General features: G+C 45.6%; 1 protein-coding gene and 1 long non-coding RNA gene across 8 annotated transcripts in view; one reads left to right on the top strand and one right to left on the bottom strand.

The window, feature by feature from the left end:
- The window catches only part of LOC134927192 (transient receptor potential channel pyrexia-like), a 513,867-nt gene that overhangs the window by 462,669 nt on the left and 26,469 nt on the right, over positions 1–24,729 (top strand). For 6 of the 7 annotated variants that reach the window (XM_063921321.1, XM_063921322.1, XM_063921323.1 and 3 more), the window contains 2 exons: positions 6,701–6,837; positions 12,698–12,855. In XM_063921321.1, coding sequence (XP_063777391.1) covers positions 6,701–6,837; positions 12,698–12,855 — 295 coding nt within the window. Of the gene's footprint in view, positions 1–6,700; positions 6,838–7,141; positions 7,228–12,697; positions 12,856–24,729 lie in introns of those variants that run through there. The other variant, XM_063921327.1, reaches the window with a different exon arrangement.
- The window catches only part of LOC134927194 (uncharacterized), a 132,118-nt gene that overhangs the window by 69,822 nt on the left and 37,567 nt on the right, over positions 1–24,729 (bottom strand). The window lies entirely within an intron of this gene.

The raw sequence follows: 24,729 nt of genomic DNA on the forward strand, positions 1-24,729 counted from the left end.
ATCACCAGGTGTACGTTACCTGGCCAGGTCGCATCACAAACGATGCACTGCCCGCCGTGTCCCCCATCATGTGGAAGAGGAGATCCGGGATCTACTCTGGCTCCCCGGATTCTCCGGAGTGATACAGTGGTCTATGACTGCTGACATCACTTCCAGAATCGCGCCCCAGAATGCCGTGTGGCTGGCATTCTGGAGCGCATACTACGGGAAGCACATTGTGGAGGAGGGGAGCTTAGTTCCTCTCCAAGTACATTTTGGCTGATCTCTGCTCGTGGGAATAAATAACAAATGGGGTTGTGGAAGGGGGAATAGGATATACAGAAGATAAATGATGGGGGGGGGTTAAAGTAATAAAAAAAATAAAGTAAATACATTGGGAAGGGGTGGACACAAAAAAGGGACTTTTTTACAGGTTGGGGGGGTTATAAAGCATGGATTTTTTTTCCTACTAAGGGGGTGTGGGGTTACTATTATTGGGGTCTAAGACCACTGGTGGGGGGGGGGGGGCTCTATTGCCAATGGGGGGGGGGGAGGGAATCAGTTTATAATGTGGCCTATGGACATGGGGAAGGGAGGGGGGTGCAAAACTCCCTATATATATATAAAAAAATTATTTTGTTAAATAAAATATTTTAGTATATTATTAAAAACACTTTTTAAACTTTAATAACTAAGAAAACTTACAATTTCTGAGTGTTTTTTTACTGGGGGAAAAAATAATCACTTGACTGGTTAAATCTCTTGGAGCACTTATGTCCAATCGATGGGTCTCACTTTCGATCTTGTCAACTTATTCCTGTGGTTCCAGATAAGTGCTTATTACCACTGGACGGGCTCAGTGGAAGAGAGGCACAAGCCACATCTGCATGGATTCTGAATTTTTGCCATCTAGCGTGACAGTGAGGACGTGCGGTGAGCTAAATAGCTCAGCAGGCACTGGCTAGCACAAGAGCTAGATTTACACATATGAGACAAAGTGTATATCTGGGCATTATACACAGGTGCAGCAGTAAAAACTCCTGGAAATTTGGTGAGTTTTGATCAGAGATGTGCGGAAAAGATAGGCAGGAGAGAGGCACTGCCTCACCTGCCATAGACTTTTTACTCTACAGTTTTGGCTATAAAAATGATTAGAATAATGCAAAGAAGATATTTCAAACATATTCTTTGTATTTTCCATATACTTTATACAGTCAAAACTCTGGTACAAACGTTAGTATGACAGGAAAGGCTCTGCCTCACCTGCCTCACCCCACCGCACGTCACTTCTCCACTAACCTCTAACATTGTGGCACGTGCCTATTTCTCACCAGCAGCAAAATACAATTCCCTGGTATTATATTTCAAGTAAAATAGTAATTTTGTGGCATGTGCCTCTTTATTTACTGAGCCCCTCATTGAGATACTTTGACTAAAGCTTCACGTAGCACTTTGAGGGTGATTAAGACCTGATCGCTGGGCTGCTAACTTTGCTGTCCTGCGTTCAGGGGGAGTGTAAATTTGCTGTGCAAGTGTGTGATTCTATGTGTACGCCGAGCTGCAAAATCCACTGTGTGCAGTGTCTGCGCAGCCCAGGACTCCTACAGTGCGATGAGAACAGGCTGATCGGGGCCGGAGCTGGCGTCACACACCCTCCCTGATAACGCTTGGGAACGCCTGCGTTTTTCCGGGCACTCCCAGTAAACGGTCAGTTACCACCCACAAATGGCCTCTTCCCGTCAATCACCTTGCGAACGCCCGTGCGATCGGAATTTTCACACCATCCTGTCGCTGATTGGCGATGCCCGTTGTTGTCCGACGAGCGTGCGCATTGGGGTGCATGCACAGTTATGACCTGATCACCTGCTGTGCGAATACGCACAGCAGCGATCAGGTCTGAATCCCCCCCCCTTAATGATAATGGGGCCTGTCTCTTCCTGTTAGAAGCTTCTTAGTTAGTCCTGGGCTGGTGGAGACCCCCACAAGGAGAAGCAGATAGTTGTTGTTTTATTCATGTGCTGAATGTGGGCTGAGGAGGACTATACAGGGCGTTTAAAGGGCCTGATTCGGGCCTGATTCAGACCTGATTGAAGCAGCAAAACCTCTCTCTAATGGGCAAAGCCATGTCACACTGCAGGGGGGGGGCAGATGTAACATGTGCAGAGAGAGTTAGATTTGGGTGGGTTATATTGTTTCTGTGCAGGGTAAATACTGGCTGCTTTATTTTTACACAATTTAGATTTCAGTGTACCTGCAAATAGAGATCCAACCGCAATCTTTACGCATGTGCCCGCATTTAATGCGAGCGCCCCGCAGAAAATGCGAACGCCTCTGCCTGTCAATCAGGCAGAAATGTCCGCGGGGTAGGGGTGGTGGCAACGCTCCATTTTGTAGGCGGCGATGGAACGTTGCGGGGGCAGCGGCGGGGAAACGGAGGCGTGGTGTCGTGGAAGGGGGGGCGTAGTGTGGGCATGATCAGGGTGGCTGCGTGACATCACACGCAGCCGCTGCTATCACAGAGATGGTGACGGGCCTCCTGCGGTCGCACCACAAACTGGCATCAGCCCCGTAGACTGTAACACTGGCAATAGTAAGACGTCCTCCTCATGAAAGGCAGAAATATCATTGTTAGCAAATTAAAAGTTACAGTGTCTGAAGATAATTACATTAGTTTTCTTAATCAGCTAATTGAGATTCACAAGTCAGTCCTCTTTCTTGTTTATCTATAAATCTCATTAGATTTTTGCTGTTGATTTCTGTCTCATTCACAATTAATTTCTGATGCAATTATTATAACAGAGCGTGATACTGAGAAACCATCACGGCTAATTATCAGCCTCTGCCAACTAAGCTAATGCTCTCACTAACGGTACCCAAATGTAACATTGGGGCAGATGTATTAACTTGGAGATGGTATAAGGAAGTGATAAACCAGTGATATGTGCAAGGTGATAAAGGCACCAGCCAATCAGCTCCAATATGTAAATTAACAGTTAGGATCTGATTGGCTGGTGCCTTTACCACCTTGCACATATCACTGGTTTATCACTTCCTTATGTCATCTCCAGGTTAATACATCTGCCCCTATATTACTTACGCAGCATAATAATGAAATTGACTTATTTATGGCTTAGCTTTCTATCTATTGTATTCACTAACGCTACATATAACTGGGCTATGCTAAAGCTAGACAGAATTTACTCTCATAAATCACAATCAATCAATCAATCAATCAATCAATCAAATGTGCACCCAAAATAAACACATTTTGCTAATCTTTCACAGCCTAGCCGTATTGCAAGAGGTATCCGGATGCTAGGTCGACAGTCAATAGGTTGACCTCTGTTGGTCGACATGCATTAGGTTGACACGGACAAAAGGTCGACATTGTAAAAAGGTTGACATGGCAATGGTCAACACAGTAAAAGGTTGACATGAGTTTTTTACAATTTATTTTTATTTTCAACTTTTTCATACATCCACGTGGATTACGATTACAACTATGCTCTAATTGGTGTTTCCGGTGATGTTGACCTCTTGCTGTGTTGCCTCTTCAGTGTCGCTCATTTTACCATGTCGACCTTTTTTTGCATGTTGACCTGTTGTGTGTCAACCTTTTCCAGGTCGACCCTATGATCCATACCCATTGCATGATGGAAGTAGCTCTAGGTTAGGGTAGCATAAATTCTTGGTTTAATCCTGGAACGAGCAGTAGTATATGTGCCTGGGTTACACCAGGAGAGAGCAGTAGTATATGTGCCTGGGTTACACCAGGAGAGAGCAGTAGTATATGTGCTTAGGTTACACCAGGAGAGAGCAGTAGTATATGTGCCTGGGTTACACCAGGAGAGAGCAGTAGTATATGTGCCTGGGTTACACCGGGAGAGAGCAGTAGTATATGTGCCTGGGTTACACCAGGAGAGAGCAGTAGTATATGCGCCTGGGTTACACCGGGAGAGAGCAGTAGTATATGTGCCTGGGCTTCACCAGGAGAGAGCAGTAGTATATGTGCCTGGGTTACCCATGAGAGAGCAGTAGTATATGTGCCTGGGTTACACCAGGAGAGAGCAGTAGTATATGTGCCTGGGTTACACCAGGAGAGAGCAGTAGTATATGTGCCTGGGTTACACCAGGAGAGAGCAGTAGTATATGTGCCTGGGTTACACCAGGAGAGAGCAGTAGTAAATGTGCTTAGGTTACACCAGGAGAGAGCAGTAGTATATGTGCCTGGGTTACACCAGGAGAGAGCAGTAGTATATGTGCCTGGGTTACACCGGGAGAGAGCAGTAGTATATGTGCCTGGGTTACACCATGAGAGAGCAGTAGTATATGTGCTTAGGTTACACCGGGAGAGAGCAGTAGTATATGGGCCTGGGTTACACCAGGAGAGAGCAGTAGTATATGTGCTTAGGTTACACCAGGAGAGAGCAGTAGTATATGTGCTTAGGTTACACCGGGAGAGAGCAGTAGTATATGTGCCTGGGTTACACCAGGAGAGAGCAGTAGTATATGTGCTTAGGTTACACCAGGAGAGAGCAGTAGTATATGTGCCTGGGTTACACCAGGAGAGAGCAGTAGTATATGTGCCTGGGTTACACCGGGAGAGAGCAGTAGTATATGTGCCTGGGTTACACCAGGAGAGAGCAGTAGTATATGCGCCTGGGTTACACCGGGAGAGAGCAGTAGTATATGTGCCTGGGCTTCACCAGGAGAGAGCAGTAGTATATGTGCCTGGGTTACCCATGAGAGAGCAGTAGTATATGTGCCTGGGTTACACCAGGAGAGAGCAGTAGTATATGTGCCTGGGTTACACCAGGAGAGAGCAGTAGTATATGTGCCTGGGTTACACCAGGAGAGAGCAGTAGTATATGTGCCTGGGTTACACCAGGAGAGAGCAGTAGTATATGTGCTTAGGTTACACCAGGAGAGAGCAGTAGTATATGTGCCTGGGTTACACCAGGAGAGAGCAGTAGTATATGTGCCTGGGTTACACCGGGAGAGAGCAGTAGTATATGTGCCTGGGTTACACCATGAGAGAGCAGTAGTATATGTGCTTAGGTTACACCGGGAGAGAGCAGTAGTATATGGGCCTGGGTTACACCAGGTTAGAGCAGTAGTATATGTGCCTGGGTTACACCAGGAGAGAACAGTACTATGGGCCTAATTCAGACCTGATTGCAGCAACAAATTTGTTAGCAGATGAGCAAAACCATGTGTAGTGCAGGTGGGGTAGATGTAACATGTGCAGAGAGAGTTAGATTTCTGTGGGTTATTTTGTTTCTGTGCAGGGTAAATACTGGCTGCTTTATTTTTACATTGCAATTTAGATTTCAGTTTGAACTAGAGATGAGCGGGTTCAGTTTTAGTTGGATTTACCCGAATCTCCTTATTGGCTATCAGACATCACGTGTTTTGGTTAGCCAATAAGAAAAATCCAGAAAATAAGAAATGGCGATAATTCTGGAGTAAAGAACCGAGTAAATCCAAACCCGCTCATCTCTATTTTGAACACACCCCACCCAAATCCTAACTCTGTACACCAGTAGAGAACAGTAGTATATGTGCCTGGGTTACACCAGGAGAGAGCAGTAGGATAATTTTCCTCACCAAACTTACTGTGTCCACCTCCCTTCTCCTACAAGACCTTCACTGGCTCCCCTTCCCCTACAGAATCCCATTCAAGCTTCTCACACTCACCTACAAAGCCCTCACCCACTCCTCTCCCATCTACTGTACATCTCTGACCTTATCTCCCTTTATACTCCTGCCCTTCCTCTTCACTCTGTTAATACACGCCGCCTCTCCTGCCTACTGATTATTTCCTCCCACTCCTACCTCCAAGGTTTTTCACATGCCGCTCCCCTTTCTCTGGAATTCTCTACCTCTCCCCCTCAGACTCTCTACCTCTACAAAACTTCAATCAGGCTCTCAAGACCCACTTCTTCACCAAACCCAGCCAAATCTCATCTTAACCCTCTGTTCCATACTCACTGTCTACCCCATTCCTGCCACCCATGTTTGTCTGCCCTTCCCTTTTAGAATATAAGCTCTTACGAGCAGGGCCTTCTTCCCTTATGTGCTTTTCTTTCTCATACTTAAACCATCTTCGACAGCACCAAATCCCTTGGTTCTCTGCCACCGGATACTTATTTCAGTGTTGTCTGCTGATGCGGCTATGTTTATCTACCCTGTACTTGTTCTATACCGTCTTCAGCTGCAAGTCACTGTTTTCCTGTTTTGTTTATATACGCTGTGGTTCCCCTGTGGCGCCATAGAAATAAAGGATAATAATAATAGTATATGCATCTGGGTTACTCCTGGAGAGAAAAGTAGTATATACGTATGTGCCTGGGTTACATTAGGGCGGTATCCAATTAGCCGCGATAACCCATTTCTGCGGCAGAAAAATGCAAAATTGAATTCACTTAATGTAGTACATGTGTACCAAAGAGACTTGTAAATAATTACCCTTTGTTTCCGTTTAGGAATCACAAGTTGGCTGCAACCCTCTGTGTTGTGTCCATGTCGCCAGCTCCTCCTCTCCCCCTCCCCAATTGGAATTTACTCTAAACATCCCATAAAATATTCTCTATCATGTCACTGCGCTGTTCTGGTGGGAATGGTCTGTTGAAAAATATATGAATCCTCTTTCTGTTGTGCTAATGTATTCAGCCTTCTCTCCAGCGGCCGTTCCTAACACCAACCTACTTTTTTTCAACAGGAAGAATTAGGGGAACTGATGCAGCTAGTGAAGGAGAGGAAGCTAAAGAGTGACTTATCGAGTATTCAGAAGAAAAGAAGTAACCATGGAAACGTAAAATCCAGCCCGCCATGGAATCACACCAATTGCCAGCATAGGTACGTCAGCACACACCACGTCTGAGATGATGAACACCACTCTAGGGATGAATCTCTCCGCAGCATGAAGTTTTAATGTAGAGAAAGACTAGGTTCCTGTGGTGAGACACAGAATAATTGCAAGACGTAGAGCAGAAGACTTCTGGGGCTTTACATATATAATATTAACTGTTTCAACGCCAAAGTGCAATGGAGTCACTTTTCTGGTTGGATGAGAAGGATGTTAGATGTGCGGAGTATGACCTGAAGAGCCGGGCAAAGATAATAACGTTTGTCATTCTTACCCTCTGATTTACTTGAGCAGAGGGACCTGTACCAAGCGTGCCTTCAGGGCCGTCACAGCGTGTTAGACGAAAGTGGTAGTCCAAAGCAAGCTGTTTAAAGAGCAAGGTTAGTAATCTCTTTATAAAAAGAGCACACTTGCTTCCTATGATGCTATCCCCTGGGACCTCCTTTCTCTGCTTCATGGGGGACCCCTAAGCAAAAGAGGTCTCCATAAAGAAGGACTTAGTGTACAGAGTATGGTGCAGCAGTGCGTTATGTCAGGCTTACTCCTGCTATGTCATTATGTCACCTCAATGGAAAGCTGGACGCGTGAATCACGGAAAATGTGTATAATACATGTATATTTCTCTGACGTCCTAGTGGATGCTGGGAACTCCGTAAGGACCATGGGGAATAGCGGCTCCGCAGGAGACTGGGCACAAAAAGTAAAAGCTTTAGACTAGCTGGTGTGCACTGGCTCCTCCCCCTATGACCCTCCTCCAAGCCTCAGTTAGATTTTTGTGCCCGAACGAGAAGGGTGCAAGCTAGGTGGCTCTCCTGAGCTGCTTAGAAGTAAAAGTTTAAATAGGTTTTTTATTTTCAGTGAGTCCTGCTGGCAACAGGCTCACTGCATCGTGGGACTAAGGGGAGAAGAAGCGAACTCACCTGACTGCAGAGTGGATTGGGCTTCTTGGCTACTGGACATTAGCTCCAGAGGGACGATCACAGGTTCAGCCTGGATGGGTCCCAGAGCCGCGCCGCCGGCCCCCTTACAGAGCCAGAAGAGCGAAGAGGTCCGGAGAAAGCGGCGGCAGAAGACGTTCCTGTCTTCAAATAAGGTAGCGCACAGCACTGCAGCTGTGCGCCATTGCTCTCAGCACACTTCACACTCCGGTCACTGAGGGTGCAGGGCGCTGGGGGGGAGCGACCTGAGACGCAATAAAAACGATATAAAAACCTTATATGGCTAAAAAAAAATGCATCACATATAGCTCCTGGGCTATATGGATGCATTTATCCCCTGCCAGTTTCCTGAAAAAAGCGGGAGAAAAGGCCGCCGTGAAGGGGGCGGAGCCTTTCTCCTCAGCACACAAGCGCCATTTTCTTTCACAGCTCCGCTGGAAGGACGGCTCCCTGACTCTCCCCTGCAGTCCTGCACTACAGAAACAGGGTAAAACAGAGAGGGGGGCACTATTGGCAGCTAATATATAAATACAGCAGCTATAACAGGGAGTAACACTTATATAAGGTTATCCCTGTATATATATATAGCGCTCTGGTGTGTGCTGGCAAACTCTCCCTCTGTCTCCCCAAAGGGCTAGTGAGGTCCTGTCCTCTATCAGAGCATTCCCTGTGTGTGTGCTGGGTGTCGGTACGATTGTGTCGACATGTATGAGGAGGAAAATGATGTGGAAGCAGAGCAATTGCCTGTGTTAGTGATGTCACCCCCTAGGGAGTCGACACCTGACTGGATGGTAGTAATTAAAGAATTACGTGACAATGTCAGCACTTTGCAAAAAACTGTTGACGACATGAGACAGCCGACAAATAGGGTAGATAAGGCGCTCACACGCTTATCAAAACAAGTGGCGTTACCGTCTCCTGATACGGCCGCTCTCAAGGAACCAGCTGATAGAAGGCTGGAAAATATCTTAAATGGTATATACACACATACCGGTGTTACACTGCGACCAGCGATCGCCTCAGCCTGGATGTGCAGCGCTGGAGTGGCTTGGTCGGATTCCCTGACTGAAAATATTGATACCCTGGATAGGGACAGTATATTATTAACTATAGAGCATTTAAAGGATGCATTACTATATATGCGAGATGCACAGAGGGATATTTGCACCCTGGCATCTAGAGTAAGTGCGATGTCCATTTCTGCCAGAAGAACGTTATGGACGCGACAGTGGTCAGGTGATGCGGATTCCAAACGACATATGGAAGTATTGCCGTATAAAGGGGAGGAGTTATTTGGGGTCGGTCTATCGGACCTGGTGGCCACAGCAACGGCTGGAAAATCCACCTTTTTACCCCAGGTCACCTCTCAGCAGAAAAAGACACCGTCTTTTCAAACCCAGTCCTTTCGTCCCTATAAGGGCAAGAGGGAAAAAGGCCGCTCGTTCCTGCCCCGGGGCAGAGGAAGGGGAAAAAGACTGCACCATGCAGCCTCTTCCCAGGAGCAGAAGCCCTCCCCCGCTTCTGCCAAGTCCTCAGCATGACGCTGGGGCTCTGCAAGCAGACTCGGGCACGGTGGGGGGCCGTCTCAAGAATTTCTGCGCGCAGTGGGCTCACTCGCAAGTGGACCCCTGGATCCTGCAGGTAGTATCACAGGGGTACAAATTGGAATTCGAGACGTCTCCCCCTCGCCGGTTCCTGGCATCAGCGGATAACCCTATCTCCAAGGACAAGGGTATCTCTCCTGTGGTGGTTACAGAAGGCTCATCTTCTAGAGGGCCGCAGATTCGGCATTCGGGATTGGATGCTGGTAACCACGGATGCCAGCCTGAGAGGCTGGGGAGCAGTCACACAGGGAAGAAATTTCCAGGGCTTGTGGTCAAGCATGGAAACGTCTCTTCACATAAATATCCTAGAGCTAAGGGCCATTTACAATGCCCTAAGTCAAGCAAGGCCTCTGCTTCAGGGTCAACCGGTATTGATCCAGTCGGACAACATCACGGCTGTCGCCCACGTAAACAGACAGGGCGGCACAAGAAGCAGGAGGGCAATGGCAGAAGCTGCAAGGATTCTCCGCTGGGCGGAAAATCATGTGATAGCACTGTCAGCAGTGTTCATTCCGGGAGTGGACAACTGGGAAGCAGACTTCCTCAGCAGACACGACCTCCACCCGGGGGAGTGGGGACTTCATCCAGAAGTCTTCCAAGTGATTGTAAACCGTTGGGAAAAACCAAAGGTGGACATGATGGCGTCCCGTCTCAACAAGAAACTGGACAGATATTGCGCCAGGTCAAGGGACCCTCAGGCAATAGCGGTGGACGCTCTGGTAACTCCGTGGGTGTTCCAGTCGGTATATGTGTTCCCTCCTCTTCCTCTCATACCAAAAGTACTGAGAATCATAAGAAGGAGAGGAGTAAGAACGATACTCGTGGCTCCGGATTGGCCAAGAAGAACTTGGTACCCGGAGCTGCAAGAGATGCTCACGGAGGACCCGTGGCCTCTACCTCTAAGGAAGGACCTGCTCCAGCAGGGACCTTGTCTGTTCCAAGACTTACCGCGGCTGCGTTTGACGGCATGGCGGTTGAACGCCGGATCCTGAAGGAAAAAGGCATTCCAGATGAAGTCATCCCTACCCTGATCAAGGCCAGGAAGGATGTAACTGCAAAACATTATCATCGCATTTGGCGAAAATATGTTGCGTGGTGTGAGGCCAAGAAGGCCCCTACGGAGGAATTTCAACTGGGTCGTTTCCTACATTTCCTGCAAGCAGGATTGTCTATGGGCCTAAAATTAGGATCCATTAAGGTTCAAATTTCGGCCCTGTCGATCTTCTTCCAGAAAGAACTGGCTTCAGTGCCTGAAGTTCAGACGTTTGTCAAAGGGGTACTGCATATACAGCCTCCTTTTGTGCCTCCAGTGGCACCTTGGGATCTCAATGTAGTTTTAGGGTTCCTAAAATCACATTGGTTTGAACCACTTGCCACAGTGGATTTGAAATATCTCACATGGAAAGTGGTAATGCTGTTGGCCCTGGCTTCAGCCAGGCGCGTATCAGAATTGGCGGCTTTATCCTATAAAAGCCCTTACCTGATATTTCATTCGGATAGGGCGGAATTGAGGACTCGTCCTCAATTTCTCCCTAAGGTGGTTTCAGCGTTTCACATGAATCAACCTATTGTGGTACCTGTGGCTACTAGGGACTTGGAGGACTCCAAGTTGCTGGACGTAGTCAGGGCCCTGAAAATATATGTTTCCAGGACGGCTGGAGTCAGAAAATCTGACTCGCTGTTTATACTGTATGCACCCAACAAGCTGGGTGCTCCTGCTTCTAAGCAGACGATTGCTCGTTGGATTTGTAGTACAATTCAACTTGCACATTCTGTGGCAGGCCTGCCACAGCCAAAATCTGTAAAAGCCCATTCCACAAGGAAGGTGGGCTCATCTTGGGCGGCTGCCCGAGGGGTCTCGGCTTTACAACTTTGCCGAGCAGCTACTTGGTCAGGGGCAAACACGTTTGCTAAATTCTACAAATTTGATACCCTGGCTGAGGAGGACCTGGAGTTCTCTCATTCGGTGCTGCAGAGTCATCCGCACTCTCCCGCACGTTTGGGAGCTTTGGTATAATCCCCATGGTCCTTACGGAGTTCCCAGCATCCACTAGGACGTCAGAGAAAATAAGAATTTACTTACCGATAATTCTATTTCTCATAGTCCGTAGTGGATGCTGGGCGCCCATCCCAAGTGCGGATTGTCTGCAATACTTGTATATAGTTATTGTTACAAACAAATCGGGTTGTTTATTGTTGGAAGCCATCTTTTCTGAGGCTCCTACGGTTATCATACTGTTAACTGGGTTCCGATCACGAGTTGTACGGTGTGATTGGTGTGGCTGGTATGAGTCTTACCCGGGATTCAAGATCCTTCCTTATTATGTACGCTCGTCCGGGCACAGTATCTTAACTGAGGCTTGGAGGAGGGTCATAGGGGGAGGAGCCAGTGCACACCAGCTAGTCTAAAGCTTTTACTTTTTGTGCCCAGTCTCCTGCGGAGCCGCTATTCCCCATGGTCCTTACGGAGTTCCCAGCATCCACTACGGACTATGAGAAATAGAATTATCGGTAAGTAAATTCTTATTTATTCTGTGGCACAGGCAGGGAACACAGAGGTCCGGAAGCTGTGTAACTACAGCGCCCATCTTAAAAATACAAGGTTGGGATATTGGTGGTCATTCCAAGTTGTTCGCTAGCTGTTTTCGTTCGCAGCTCAGCGCTTAGGCAAAAAAGCGGCACTTCTGCGCATGCGTATGCGGCGCAATGCGCATGCGCGACGTACTTTCACAACAGCCGAAGTAGTTTCACACAAGGTCTAGCTAAGCTTTTCAGTTGCACTGCTGGCCGCAGAGTGATTGACATGAAGTGGGCGTTTCTGGGAGGTAATTGACCGTTTTCGGGGAGTGTGTGGAAAAACGCAGGCGTGTCAAATACAAACGCGGGCGTACCTGGGGAAACGCAGGCGTGGCTGGCCGAACGCAGGGCGTGTTCGTGATGTCAAAACAGGAACTAAATAGTCTGAAGTGATCGCAAGGTAGGAGCTGCTCAGAAACTGCACGATCTTTTTTTTGTAGCCACGCTGCGATTCTTTCGTTCGCACTTCTGCTAAGCTAAGATACACTCCCAGAGGGCGGCGGCTAAGCGTTTGCACGGCTGCTAAAAGCAGCTAGCGAGCGAACAACTCTGAATGAGGGCCATTGTGCCGTTTGCTTGATGTATGGAGTGCGGTCACTATGCAGCATGAGACCAGGCTATTTTTACCATTCTATGCTGCTTGATGTACAGAGCTCTGAAAGGTCCGTAGGAGTCCTCTGGAAGATGGAGATTATGCTTCTAAGGTGCCCATTTTTTTCTTTTCCTCCCAGGCAGGTGCTTCAACAACAGAGTTCAGAAAGTTCACAGTCGTTAGCAATGCTGATAGCGAGTCAGCATGAGCAGAGAGCGGCACTGATGGAGATGAGCCAGAAGCTGCAGGGCCTAGAGAGGATGATTCACCACAGTCTGCAGACCAGAGTTGCCCTAGGTAAGAGGATTATGGGTAAGAGAGAGGTGATGTGTCCGCACTGCGGTCAGGATGCCGGCGGTCACAAGACCGACACCGGCATCCCAACAATTAGTGTGCTGACAGGGAATGAGGTAATTAATTTACCCTGCCCCCTACCCTAACCCTAACCTGCCTGGGGTGATGGCTAGGACTAAGATAGCGGGGGTGCTGCTAAGACCCGGGGAAAGGGCGGCTATGACTAACTTCCCCCTCTAGTTTCTAAACCTAACTCCTCGGGCCATAACCGTCATCCCGATGCTTACCTTCAGGATGTTGGCAGTCGGCGTTCCTGCGCTGGGATTCCGAGTGGTGTCGGTATTCCGGCATCGGTCACATGACCGCATCCCACGGTGAGGTCAATGGCTGTGAAGACACTACATAGTATCATAGCCAGATGTACCAAAACATATATAAACCCCACGGGTCATGCGGGCATTATACAATGGTACAGCAGTATATACTTTGTTATGTAAATGTGTGTGTGTGTATATATATATATATATATATATATATATATATATACACAGGTTGAGTATCCCTTATCCAAAATTAAAGATCACACAATTTTGGTTTCCCCTACTGAGATAATGGCACATATATATGTATATTATATTATATATCTATATAATATATCTATATATACACATAATATATAATATATATGTAATTATCTCAGTAGGGGACGCAAAAAAAAAAAAAAAATATATATATATATATATATATATAAGGTTGGCTATGGGTGACCGACGTTTGAGATCCTGCTGGTTACCATACCGACGCTAGGATCCTGAGGATTAGAAAGTCGACGGGAAGGGGCAAGTGCAACGAAGCCCTTTGCGGGATTGCTGCGTTGGTCACACAGCGGGCTTAGTTGCTCGCTGCACTCGCCACAGGTTCTATTCCACTCTATGGGTGTCGTGGGCACCCACGAGTGGGAATAGTCCCTGTTAGCCGGCATGCCAACTGTCAGGTGTTCAAGTGCTCGGGATTCCGGTGTCGGTAATCTGATTGCAATTTATATAGAAAAAAACGCACTCAATAGACTTCTTACAGGTAGTCCATTACATGATGGTTCCACATAAGTTTGTAGAGACCTATCTATGAAAAATTCTTTTAAACGTAGTTTCCTGTTAAAATTCCAGTTATCCACAGCTAAGTTGAAACCATCATGTTTGGATGAAGGCACAAAGGACAATCCCAGGGATCGCAGCGAATGTTCAACTGTCGATAGGGTGTAATCTGACAGATGAAATATAATGCGCCTTCTTCTCCGTGTACCCCCCTCTCCTCGGGTGGGGCCAGAATGACCCCCAAGAGCGTTGTCTATTTGCAGAGTGTCTTCTATTTGCAGGGAGACTTGGCCTAAAAAAACCCTGGGGGGGGGGGGGGGGGGGTGGATCGGAGCAGGTACATCAGAGTTGGAAGCAGACTGCGATAGAGAGGATTTGGTTGTGTATGGAACTCTAGATCTCTGTGTCCTAAACGACCTTTACCGCCTGTTGTTACTCGCATTGCCTGTCAGTCATCTATATATCTGGACGTTGGCATAATCGTTATTTACAGTTTGTAACTTTTTCTTCTTGAATGAGACTAAATCATCCCTAAATGTGTCATTGGGATTGTAATTTATCACACCAGTTGTCGGTCCTATCACCCTTGAGGGTAACCAAACTCGCCTTCTCAAACTTAGCGATCTCATCACAAATCTTCGTTAGTTCCTTACCAACCTCCTTGATCACCAATAACATAAGATCCAGAGAGCACTTATTGAGGACTCCGCACCACTTGCTGCAGAATGCAGCATTTGTTCTACCAACAGTGGGCGTATTGTTAATACAGAATCCTCTTGGCACGCTTTTAGACCTATGGTATTCTGATAGAAACTGGTCATAGAGGGTAAGCTCAACCTCTCTACGTTTCAACCTCAGCATCCTATAAAACAGATCAACCAATTTCTCAGCAGGCAAGCTAGTAAATTCAAAATGATCAAAATAGACCTTTTCCACGTCATCATCAGTAAGTGAGACAACCTGGTTTTCAGCAGCAGATAAAAGTTCATAATCAAAACCCATGTCGCCTACTTGAGACATATTTGACCTGAGTTCTCAATCAATGTTAATGTCAAAACAGAGCAGTAAGTGAGATAATGATACCTCAGCACATCGGCACATAGACTTAAGATAAGTGGTTGGTGATGCAAGCGTTATGGCCCTATAGGGAAACTAATAGTGGCGGTGTTAGTATACAGCCACTAACCAAACAAGCAAATTATCATTCAGTACAAATGTATTAAGCACTGAGGAAAAAAGAACCAATATACTCAAAAAAGATAAAGATAAAAATATATATGGTTCACCATCAGACAGTTATGGGGAAAAAGAGACAAGGGTCTGCACCAGTATTCAAAATTACTGGATTATTATAACAAAGACCAATATCAAACTACAGTTCATATTGATATCACATGTAGTATACAATTGGTGGTGACCCCGGAAATTTTTGTAGATAGAGACTACATAGGAGTGGTGAATGAGACACAACAGCCAAAAAAGGTCTTCCTGAAGCACTCTTTAAATAATATACAAATATGGTAAGTATGTATTTAATGTTATGATATAGGTGATCATTAATACCTCTTTAAAAACTTAACTTTTAATATTTATCTTTTTAAAATAATATAGAGATACTTAGATCCCAAAGGTATATATGTATTGGTATGAACCTTTTTATATGGGTATCAAATCCCCAAATCTGGGTTAAGATGTAGCAGGGTCCACATACCCCGTTTTTATAGTGAACAGTGAAAATCTGGACAAGAAAGATATGTTAGCTCCTGGCAACCATTAAAGTTAAATACTATTTTGTCTCCCCAACTTCCGATTTTATTATTACGCGGCACAACTGACGCATATCTGGGAATGGTTTAATGATCTTGATACCTCGGCTTTGCACTCACTGATGCTGCTAGAGGAATATCCAGGTGGCTCCCCATTACAGCTGCTCCTTTGTGGCAGTGTTAAAATGTCCACATTGCCGCTTATAAAACAATCCATCTTGATTTGGAAGTTGGTGCATTCTATGATGCAAGGACATGGTATTGACCCTGATACCCCGCTAGATAACACTTATGGCCTTCTGGAGCTGTGTCAGCTTCAAGTCAGGGAGGTCTGGGGGAAGTGGGGAGTGTTCTCCTTGGGACAGTTGTATACTGGTGGGGTATTTAAATCATTTCAGCAACTTCAACAAAAGTTTAATGTCCCCTCAGCGTTTTTCTTTCGATTTCTCCAACTGCGACATGCTATGGCTACCCAGTTCCCCGATGGCCCTCCAACTATCACTGACTCCCCGGTTAAATCAATGTTGCAAACGCTGGGATCGGGACACTTAGTTTCTAAGATATATGGCCGTATACTCCAGATGCATCATAATGAACCTCTTGCCTCTCTTCGGATTAAGTGGGAGTCGGACATAGGTCTGTTGTCGGACGACATATGGGAGGATGCTTTAGGGTCCCATCGGATCTCAACTTCTTCCGTTAGATACCAGCAAATACAATTATTTATACTTCATAGGGTGTATATGACCCCGGTGAGGCTGGCACATATTGGGGGAATTCATAGTTCAAAATGCCCTAAATGTGGAAGCTTAGGAGCTGACTTTTGGCATCTGCTTTGGTCATGCCCCATGATGTCGATGTTTTGGAAAGAAGTCATACAAGCTATAACTAATACAGGTATTCCCTCTCCCATACTTACGCCTGTAACGTGTATACTGCTAGTCATAGATAAGGAGGCTTTAGATCCGCCCAGCAGACGTTATGTCGTTAATTTATGTGCTCTGGCCAAGGTTTGCATAGCCTGGCTGTGGTTTGCTGGGGAGGCCCCGATTCTAAAGTCATGGATCTCTCTGGTTAATGAATCCATTGCACATGAAAAATTTGTGTTCCTGGCTAGGAATGCGGTAAGCAAATTCTTTATGATCTGGGGAAAGTGGTTGGGCTCTCGATACTTTAAGGATAAATAAGGCCCAGATTTGTAGTTGGTTTTCTTCTGGGGAATTTCAGAGGTGGGTAACCCGTAGCCAGCCATGTTATGGTATATTATATTGTTCCTGCTCTGCCTGGGTTAATTATGTACACGGTATGTTGGGGATGTGTTGCTTCTGACCCCCAGTGCTCTAAAGCTATATAGCTTTGTCTGAATCTTCATCTGCCTGATTCACTATATATTTTACTTCTATGCAGCTGTATGTTAGTTATTATGTTTGTGTTTGTTGTTTTAATTATTGTTTAATTTGTTAAAATATCTAAAAATCCAATAAAAACTTATTGAATTTAAAAAAAAAGAAGAAGAAAAAAATACTATTTTGTGCCAAATAAAGGAGTCTAAAGTGCATCAGGACATCGGTCTCAAGTTTGTTTAGTTCTGTTACTCTTATTGCCTCATATTGCAATATATGCAGCAACACCTGTGAGTCAGGCTGAAAAGGGATATATATATATATATATATATAAAATATAATACAAAATGTCACACCTGAGGGCTGAGGCTGACCTGGAGAGGCCTCAGGCGTAGCTGTTGACGTGTACGTGAACCTGGGTGGCAGTATGGGATTCTTGGACATGTAGGGAAACCTAGCACCGGCGCCCGAAGGCGTGACCAAGACGACAATGTAATAAAAGTTAAGTTCTTAATTAAGCACACAGTTCATTAATCACAATGACAGTCAGATGCAAGAATCAATGCTCAGCAATTGGTATTCACAGTATACGTCTATACCTCAGATGTGGTGGTAATAAGTATGCTGTTTGGTATGGTAAGAACGCGATATGGCACAGTCTTGGAAGACACTGAGATGGTAAGTCCATAGAGATAATAGCTAACGACTGTACTGACGAGATGAACTGATACTAACCAGAAGATGACTCACTGGAAGCTGGAGTCAGTGACGGAGCATCGAGGTAGGCTGAGAGCTGGAGGACTGCCAAGGATGCTGGGTAGAACTGGCACAGAGGGTGAGGATTCAATGGAACTCACCGATGGTGACAACGTTCGATGTTGGAGCACCGATGGTGAACTGGAGTTCGATGTGGGAACACCGCTGACGAATGGAAGCGATATAGGAACACCGCTGACGAATGGAAGCAATGTAGGAACACCACTGACGATTGGAGACGGTGTAGAAACACTGCTGGTAACCGGAGGCAATGTGGAAGCACCGATGATAGCTGGAAACGATGTGGGCACACTGCTGAGAGCTGTAGACGGTGATGGAACACTGCTGGTAACAGGAGGCAATGTGGAAACACCGCTGGAGTCAGGCAGCACCGCAGGATGGAAACAGGTGCAGGTCTCTTTAAGTGGAGCAAGGTCACAGGAGCTGGAATACCTGGAGACAGCAAGCAGGAACAACCACAGAATGCAGAGAAATCCAACACTGGTTAGACAACCATAGCGCTGACAACTGGGAGCCTTGGTTCAGAATACTTATACCTGCTGGGAAGCAGGTATTGGCTGAGCAATCAGAGAGGATTGTGTACAGCGGATTGGCTGTGGATAGTCATGTGATTAGCCCAAACGTGACTGCACCCATGTTTGGCACTGGAGAGAAAAGTCTGTTTGTAAACAACATGTGGGAGATTGTAGCAATGGTGGCGGCAGCAGAGGCCGCAAAGATCAGGAGACGCTACAAAAACGTATATAATAAAAAATGTATATAAATATTTATAACACATAATATAATATTTGTATTCTTCTTTTATAGTCAAAACTCACCCAATTTGCAGTGCTCAGCTGGAAATACAGGGACTGTCAGGGAGGGACCAGAGGTGAAGCAGCTGTGAGTTCAGCCTCCCCTGTGATAGTCAGACACTACCTGGAGCCCTGTGGCCAATAATACTGCAAAGCACACGGGGAGGCAGCTCTCTTTAAAACTTAACTTTTAATATTTATCCTTTTAAAATAACGTGGTACTGACAGGGCCCAACACTTTTTCGCTTCCAATATTGGATGGGATTGGGCTTTTTCAGTGTGGTGGGGTTGTAGATAGAATCTCTGTACGTCGCCTGGAATCGTTGATGAGAGTTCACAAGTGGAATAATAGTGATGAAAATTCAAGTGCGGTATATAAAATTATTATACCCTTAAGAGCTGAATGGAGATGAGAGGGATGAAAGTAAGTATGGGATCTGCTTTCAGTGTTAGGCAGGGACAAGGTAGGATGCCAGGCAGCCATGCGAATCCACTGAATCTCTGATGAGAGTCCACAATATGGATAGTAATAGGTAAGAAGGTAATTGCTGCTTGGGTAGTTAGTGCAAATGCAACACAGAATACTCAACTTTCCACAGTTAAATGCAGTCAGCGTACCTGTTCAGGATAATCCTGTAATAGGGCACACTTGTAATGGGGTTCCACAGCTAAATGCAGTCACTGCACCTGTTCAGAATAATCCTGTAACAGGGCACACCCAACTTATATCCTTCATATCTTTATCAGGTGTGATAGAACCTCACATATAAGAGGGGTTCCAAACAGGAAGGTTAAGGCTGATTCATTAAAGTAATAATTTAGTGGAGAAATACAATTGCTTCAGAGGAGAAATTAAATTCACTTAAAATTTCAGAAAAGACACATTATCCATCCCCGGGTGAAATGCAGTTCAATTTAGGTATAATGACTAAAACATAAAGGTACACAGTGCTGACATCCTTGAATAGGGAAACTATTAAAACAATATTCATATTCATGTAATGCAAAAGCGATGTAGAGAAAGTGTTTAACACTGATTATACAGCTTCTAGTTACAGACACATCGGCACCACCTGATCACTCTCCAGGTATAAATACAGATTAGTTAGAGTAAACGGTCCCAGTGTACTTATGTTATAACACAATAACAAAAACCTGTGTTAATGCCATCTGACAACAATATTCTGATAAATGTACATGAAGCAGGTAATGTATTTTAATTGCGGTTACTCTGTGTAATAGTGGGTAACTGCAAAAGGACCGGAGGTGTGGGTGTGGGAGGGTTTAGCGCCAGAGGTCTGTCACTCCTTGCGCATGGTCCCGGGTGCCGGTTGTTCACAGGGTGCGGGCCATGCCATTTGTGCTGCTCGTGCTGTGCGCCTGAAGAAATTAAGTGAGACCAGCATCCTGGTGAGTGTGTGTCCGCCTGCCGGGTAGGGGCGCGGAGCACAAATCCTGACGTACGTTTCACCTGCAGGCTTGTTCACAGGGATACCTCATCAAGGTATCATGAGGTATCCCTGTGAACAAGCCTGCAGGCGAAACGTACATCAGGACGTACGTACATATGTCTAGAAGCTGTATAATCAGGTGTGACAGACCTCTGGCTATAAACCTTCCCACACCCACACCTCTGGTCCTGTTGCGGTTATCCACTATTACACGGAGTAACTGCGATTAGAATACATTACCTGCTGCATGTATATTTATCAGAATCTTGTTGTCAGATTGCATTAACACAGGTTTTTGTTATTGTGTTATAACATAAGTACACTGGGACCATTTGCTCTAACTAAGTATCTATTTATACCTGGAGGATGATCAGGTGGCTCAGATGTGTCTGTAACTAGAAGCTGTATCATCAGTGATAAACACTTTCTCCAGATCTCTTTTGCATTACATGAATATGAATTTTGTTTCAGTGTGAGTTTCCCTATTCAAGGATGTCAGTACTGTGTACCTTTATGTTTTAGTCATTATACCTAAATTGAACTGCATTTCACCTGAGGATGGATAATGTGTATTTTCTGAAATTTTAAGTGAATTTAATTTATTCTCTGAAGCAATTGTATTTCTCCACTAAATTATTACTTTAATGAATCAGCATTAGCCCCTAACCTTCCTGTTTGGAACCCCTCTTATATGTGAGGATCTACCACACCTGATAAAGATACAAAGGATATAAATTGCACAGTGTGCCCTGTTACAGGATTATTCTGAACAGGTACGCTGACTGCATTTAGCTGTGGAACCCCATTACAGGTGTGCCCTATTACAGGATTATTCTGAACAGGTACGCTGACTGCATTTAACTGTGGAACATTGAACATTCTGTGTTGTATTTACACTAACTACCCAAGCAGCAATTACCTTCTTACCTATTACTATCCATATTGTGGACTCTCATCAGAGATTCAGTGGATTCACATGGCTGCCTGGCATCCTAGCTTATCCCTTTCTAACACTGAAAGCAAATCTCATACTTTCATCCCTCTCATCTCCTTTTACCTCTTAAAGGTATAATCATTTATTATACCGCACTTGAATTTTCGCCACTATTATTCCACTTGTGAACTCTCATCAACGATTCCAGGCGAGGTACAGAGATTCTATTTACAACCACACCACACTGAAAAAGCCCAATCCCATCCAATATTGGAAGCGATAAAGTGTTGGGCCCTATCAGTACCAGGTTCGAGACCTCTGAGTATGCCTACATTATTTTAAAAGGATAAATATTAAAAGTTAAGTTTTAAAGAGCACTCCCCTTGTGCTTTGCAGTATTATTGGCCACAGGGCTTCAGGTAGTGTCTGACTATCACAGGGGAGGCTGAACTCACAGCTGCTTCACCTCTGGTCCCTCCCTGGCAGTCCCTGTATTTCCAGCTGAGCACTGCAAATTGGGTGAGTTTTGACTATAAAAGAAGAATACAAATATTATATTATGTGTTATAAATATTTATATACATTTTTTATTATATACGTTTTTGTAGTGAAAACTCTGGAGTATACTGGAGTGTGACAGGTGAGCCTATCCTGACCATGCATCACTGCTCTCCTCCACCTTGCGTTACACTGTTCAGATTTTTAGTCTAGCTTGTGGATGAGTAATGATCGCATGTCAGGATAACATAGTATGATGGGTGAACAGCAATCAGCTGTCATGAGCTGGCATCCAGAAAACTCTTCTTTCAGGTGTGAAAAGTTTGAAAGTTCTTGGGGAATTTTAAGACAATGTGGATAAAGAGCTAATGAAGCAACTGCTGGGTATTCATTTATATCATAGCCCGTGTATTACTGAGATAAGTAGCTTACTATACCTGAAATAACTGATGTGATGCCTTACTCGGGGACAGCTCAGATGTATAGTAAGTACTTGTGGGAATGACAAGGCTCAAGGTAACAAATGATTTATACAGACCACTGATTGCTGAATTCATACATATGGACAGGGCCAATGATGTCACAGCAAACAACTGCTATGCAATGCTATGTCATTCAAGCTATTTGTCTTTTCTCAGTGATACGCTACATGCTTATGAATACTGGTCATCAGGGATTTTCAAAGGCAGCTGATTCTCTGCAGAACAAGGCTCTGCAGCTGTGGGATAATGCTGGTGTTTAGCATGATAAAGGGTACAGAGGGCCTGGATTGCATGCAGATCCAAAAGCGGCCACAACTGGGAATTATGGCGTACATACTGTACATATGCATCTTGTGTATCTCCAGGCGATTCTAAATTGGAGGGATTTCAGCTTTTACTCTCCGTCTGTGAAATGGGCGTGTCAGGGTGCAACTGGGCGGGCACAGGGAGTGTCGTGGATGTGTTGCTTGCTTGTTGTAGTAACATCACATACGGAGTCCTGCATGTACCATGTGGACGCTTATTTCAGATAGATCTCTTGCATTAATGATGGCTTTGCTGGTGGACAGAAAAAATGGGGACGGTGCAGTGGCAGAGATCCGTGCTACTCGGAATACAAAAGGATGGTTTCAATCCATCTGCATTCCAAACTTGCCCGTATTCAGACCGATATCAGGCCCTGGGTTAGATTGGCTACTGGGTCAAGTCTGCAACACTAGCATGGGGAAGGAGAGAAGATGACGGGTAGTAAATATGCCAATGCAACATTTGGAGAGACCTGGGGGGGGAGAAGTTTAGAGAACCAGGGAGGAGGAGGGGGGAGTGAATCAGGAAGGGGTGTTTACAATGTGAACGCTATTCCTTAAAAGCTTCAACCAGAAGGACTAGAAGATCATGGCAAAAAGCAGGGATCATCATGGGTATAGGTTCTGCTGGTTGACTTATAGAAAGCATTTGTGTTACTGGTCATTCATACGAACTCTTACGTCAGAGCTGCCCCAGAGTAGCACATTAAATCTGACAACCTGCAAACTCTTACCAAAAAATGTGGGGAGTAAAGGCAGTGGATGCTTACGTGTCTTCTGTCAGGTGGTATTCATGTTACCGCCGGTCAGCTGACCGACAGTTACATGACCTCCTCCACCAGCCCGACGGGTCACTGTCCCGATGGTTGGCATGCCGACCAACAGGGACTATTTCCACTCGTGGGTGTCCACGACACCCATAGAGTGGGAATAGAACCCGTGGTGACCGCAGGTCGCCACCGTGCCTGCAGCGTGGCGAGCGCAGCGAGCCTGCAAGGGGCTTGCTGCACTCGCCCCTCCCCGCCGGGATCCCGGCGTCGGTATGCTGCCGGGATCCCGGCGTCGGTAAGCTGACCGGCGGTCAGGAGACCGCCGGTCAGCCGTACTACACCCCTTCTGTCTAGGCCCCGCCATACTATTCCCCAACAAAATGACAGCATAGTTATACCTAAGAGAGGAGGGAAGGTTCCCTCAGTGCTAGTTCATGACGGCATATTGGGTCTTACCCACTGTAATGGGCAGCATGGTGCACAGTGATTATTATTGCTGCTTCCCAGAGCCAGGTTCATGAGATCAATTCCTGACACCGCCTAACCTGTGTGGGACCAGTTTGTTTCTCCCTATGTGTGTGCTGGTTTCCTTGAAGTGCTTCGTTGTCGTCCACACTCCTAAAACATAGTGGAAGGTTGTTTGCTTGCTGACTACAGCTGGGTACACGCCTAAAGATTTATTTGTCCAGTTTGCTCCCATACGTTACCAGGTTTTTGTTCCCACAAGACAGATTGGGTGTGTACCCAGGTTAACATGAACCATAAATATCAATAAATGATAATCAGGGGCATAGCCAGACGTTTGTGGGCCCGATAGCAACATTATGAAGGGGGCCCTGTCCCAGTGTTTCTAGAGAGACATCTCTCCGCAGCAGTTGTTAATTTTACGCCCTATAATAGTGCCCTAGTTCATTTTCTGAACCGTAGCAGTGCCTTAGGTAATGTTATGCCCCATAGTAGTGCCAGAGTTTATTTTATGAACCATAGTAGTTCCTTAGTTCATGCTATATCACATTGTAGGGCTTCCAGTACACATTATTCAACACAGTTAACACCAATTCACATTATGACATATAGGGGCAGATGTACTAAGCCTTAGAGAGTGATAAAGTGAAGAGGCATAAACTGTCAACCAATCAGCTCCTAACTGTCATTTTTCAAACACAGCCTGTAACATGGCAGTTAGGAGCTGATTGGGTGTTACTTTCTCTCTCCCCACTGTATCACTCTACAAAGATTTAGTACATGGACCCATTTATCTCTCTCCATTTTATCAATCTCCAAGGCTTAGAACATCTACCTCACAGTGTCCCCTGTTCATTTTATGCCACACTATAGTGCCTCCACTTCATATTGTGCCATATTACAGTGCCCCAGAGATGCATTCAAGCGATGATGCATCTTGCCCTGTGTACTGTATAATTATAATGCTCTCCATTTCATTGTATACCACACTACAATGAGAAGGTCCAGGGTCATACCTAGATATATTGTGGGCCCCATGGCAAAAGCTTGTAAGAGACCCAATATACCACCCAGTGTTTACCCGGGAAGGTAGGCCCCTCTCAGCTCTGGGCCCCATAGCAGCTGCACTACCTGCACCTATGGTAGCTACGCCCTTATATATAACACATGTAATTGTGACAGGGAAGATGGCCCCTCT

The sequence above is a fragment of the Pseudophryne corroboree genome, chromosome 5 (assembly GCF_028390025.1).
Source record: "Pseudophryne corroboree isolate aPseCor3 chromosome 5, aPseCor3.hap2, whole genome shotgun sequence".
In the NCBI taxonomy this organism is placed as follows: Eukaryota; Metazoa; Chordata; class Amphibia; order Anura; family Myobatrachidae; genus Pseudophryne; species Pseudophryne corroboree.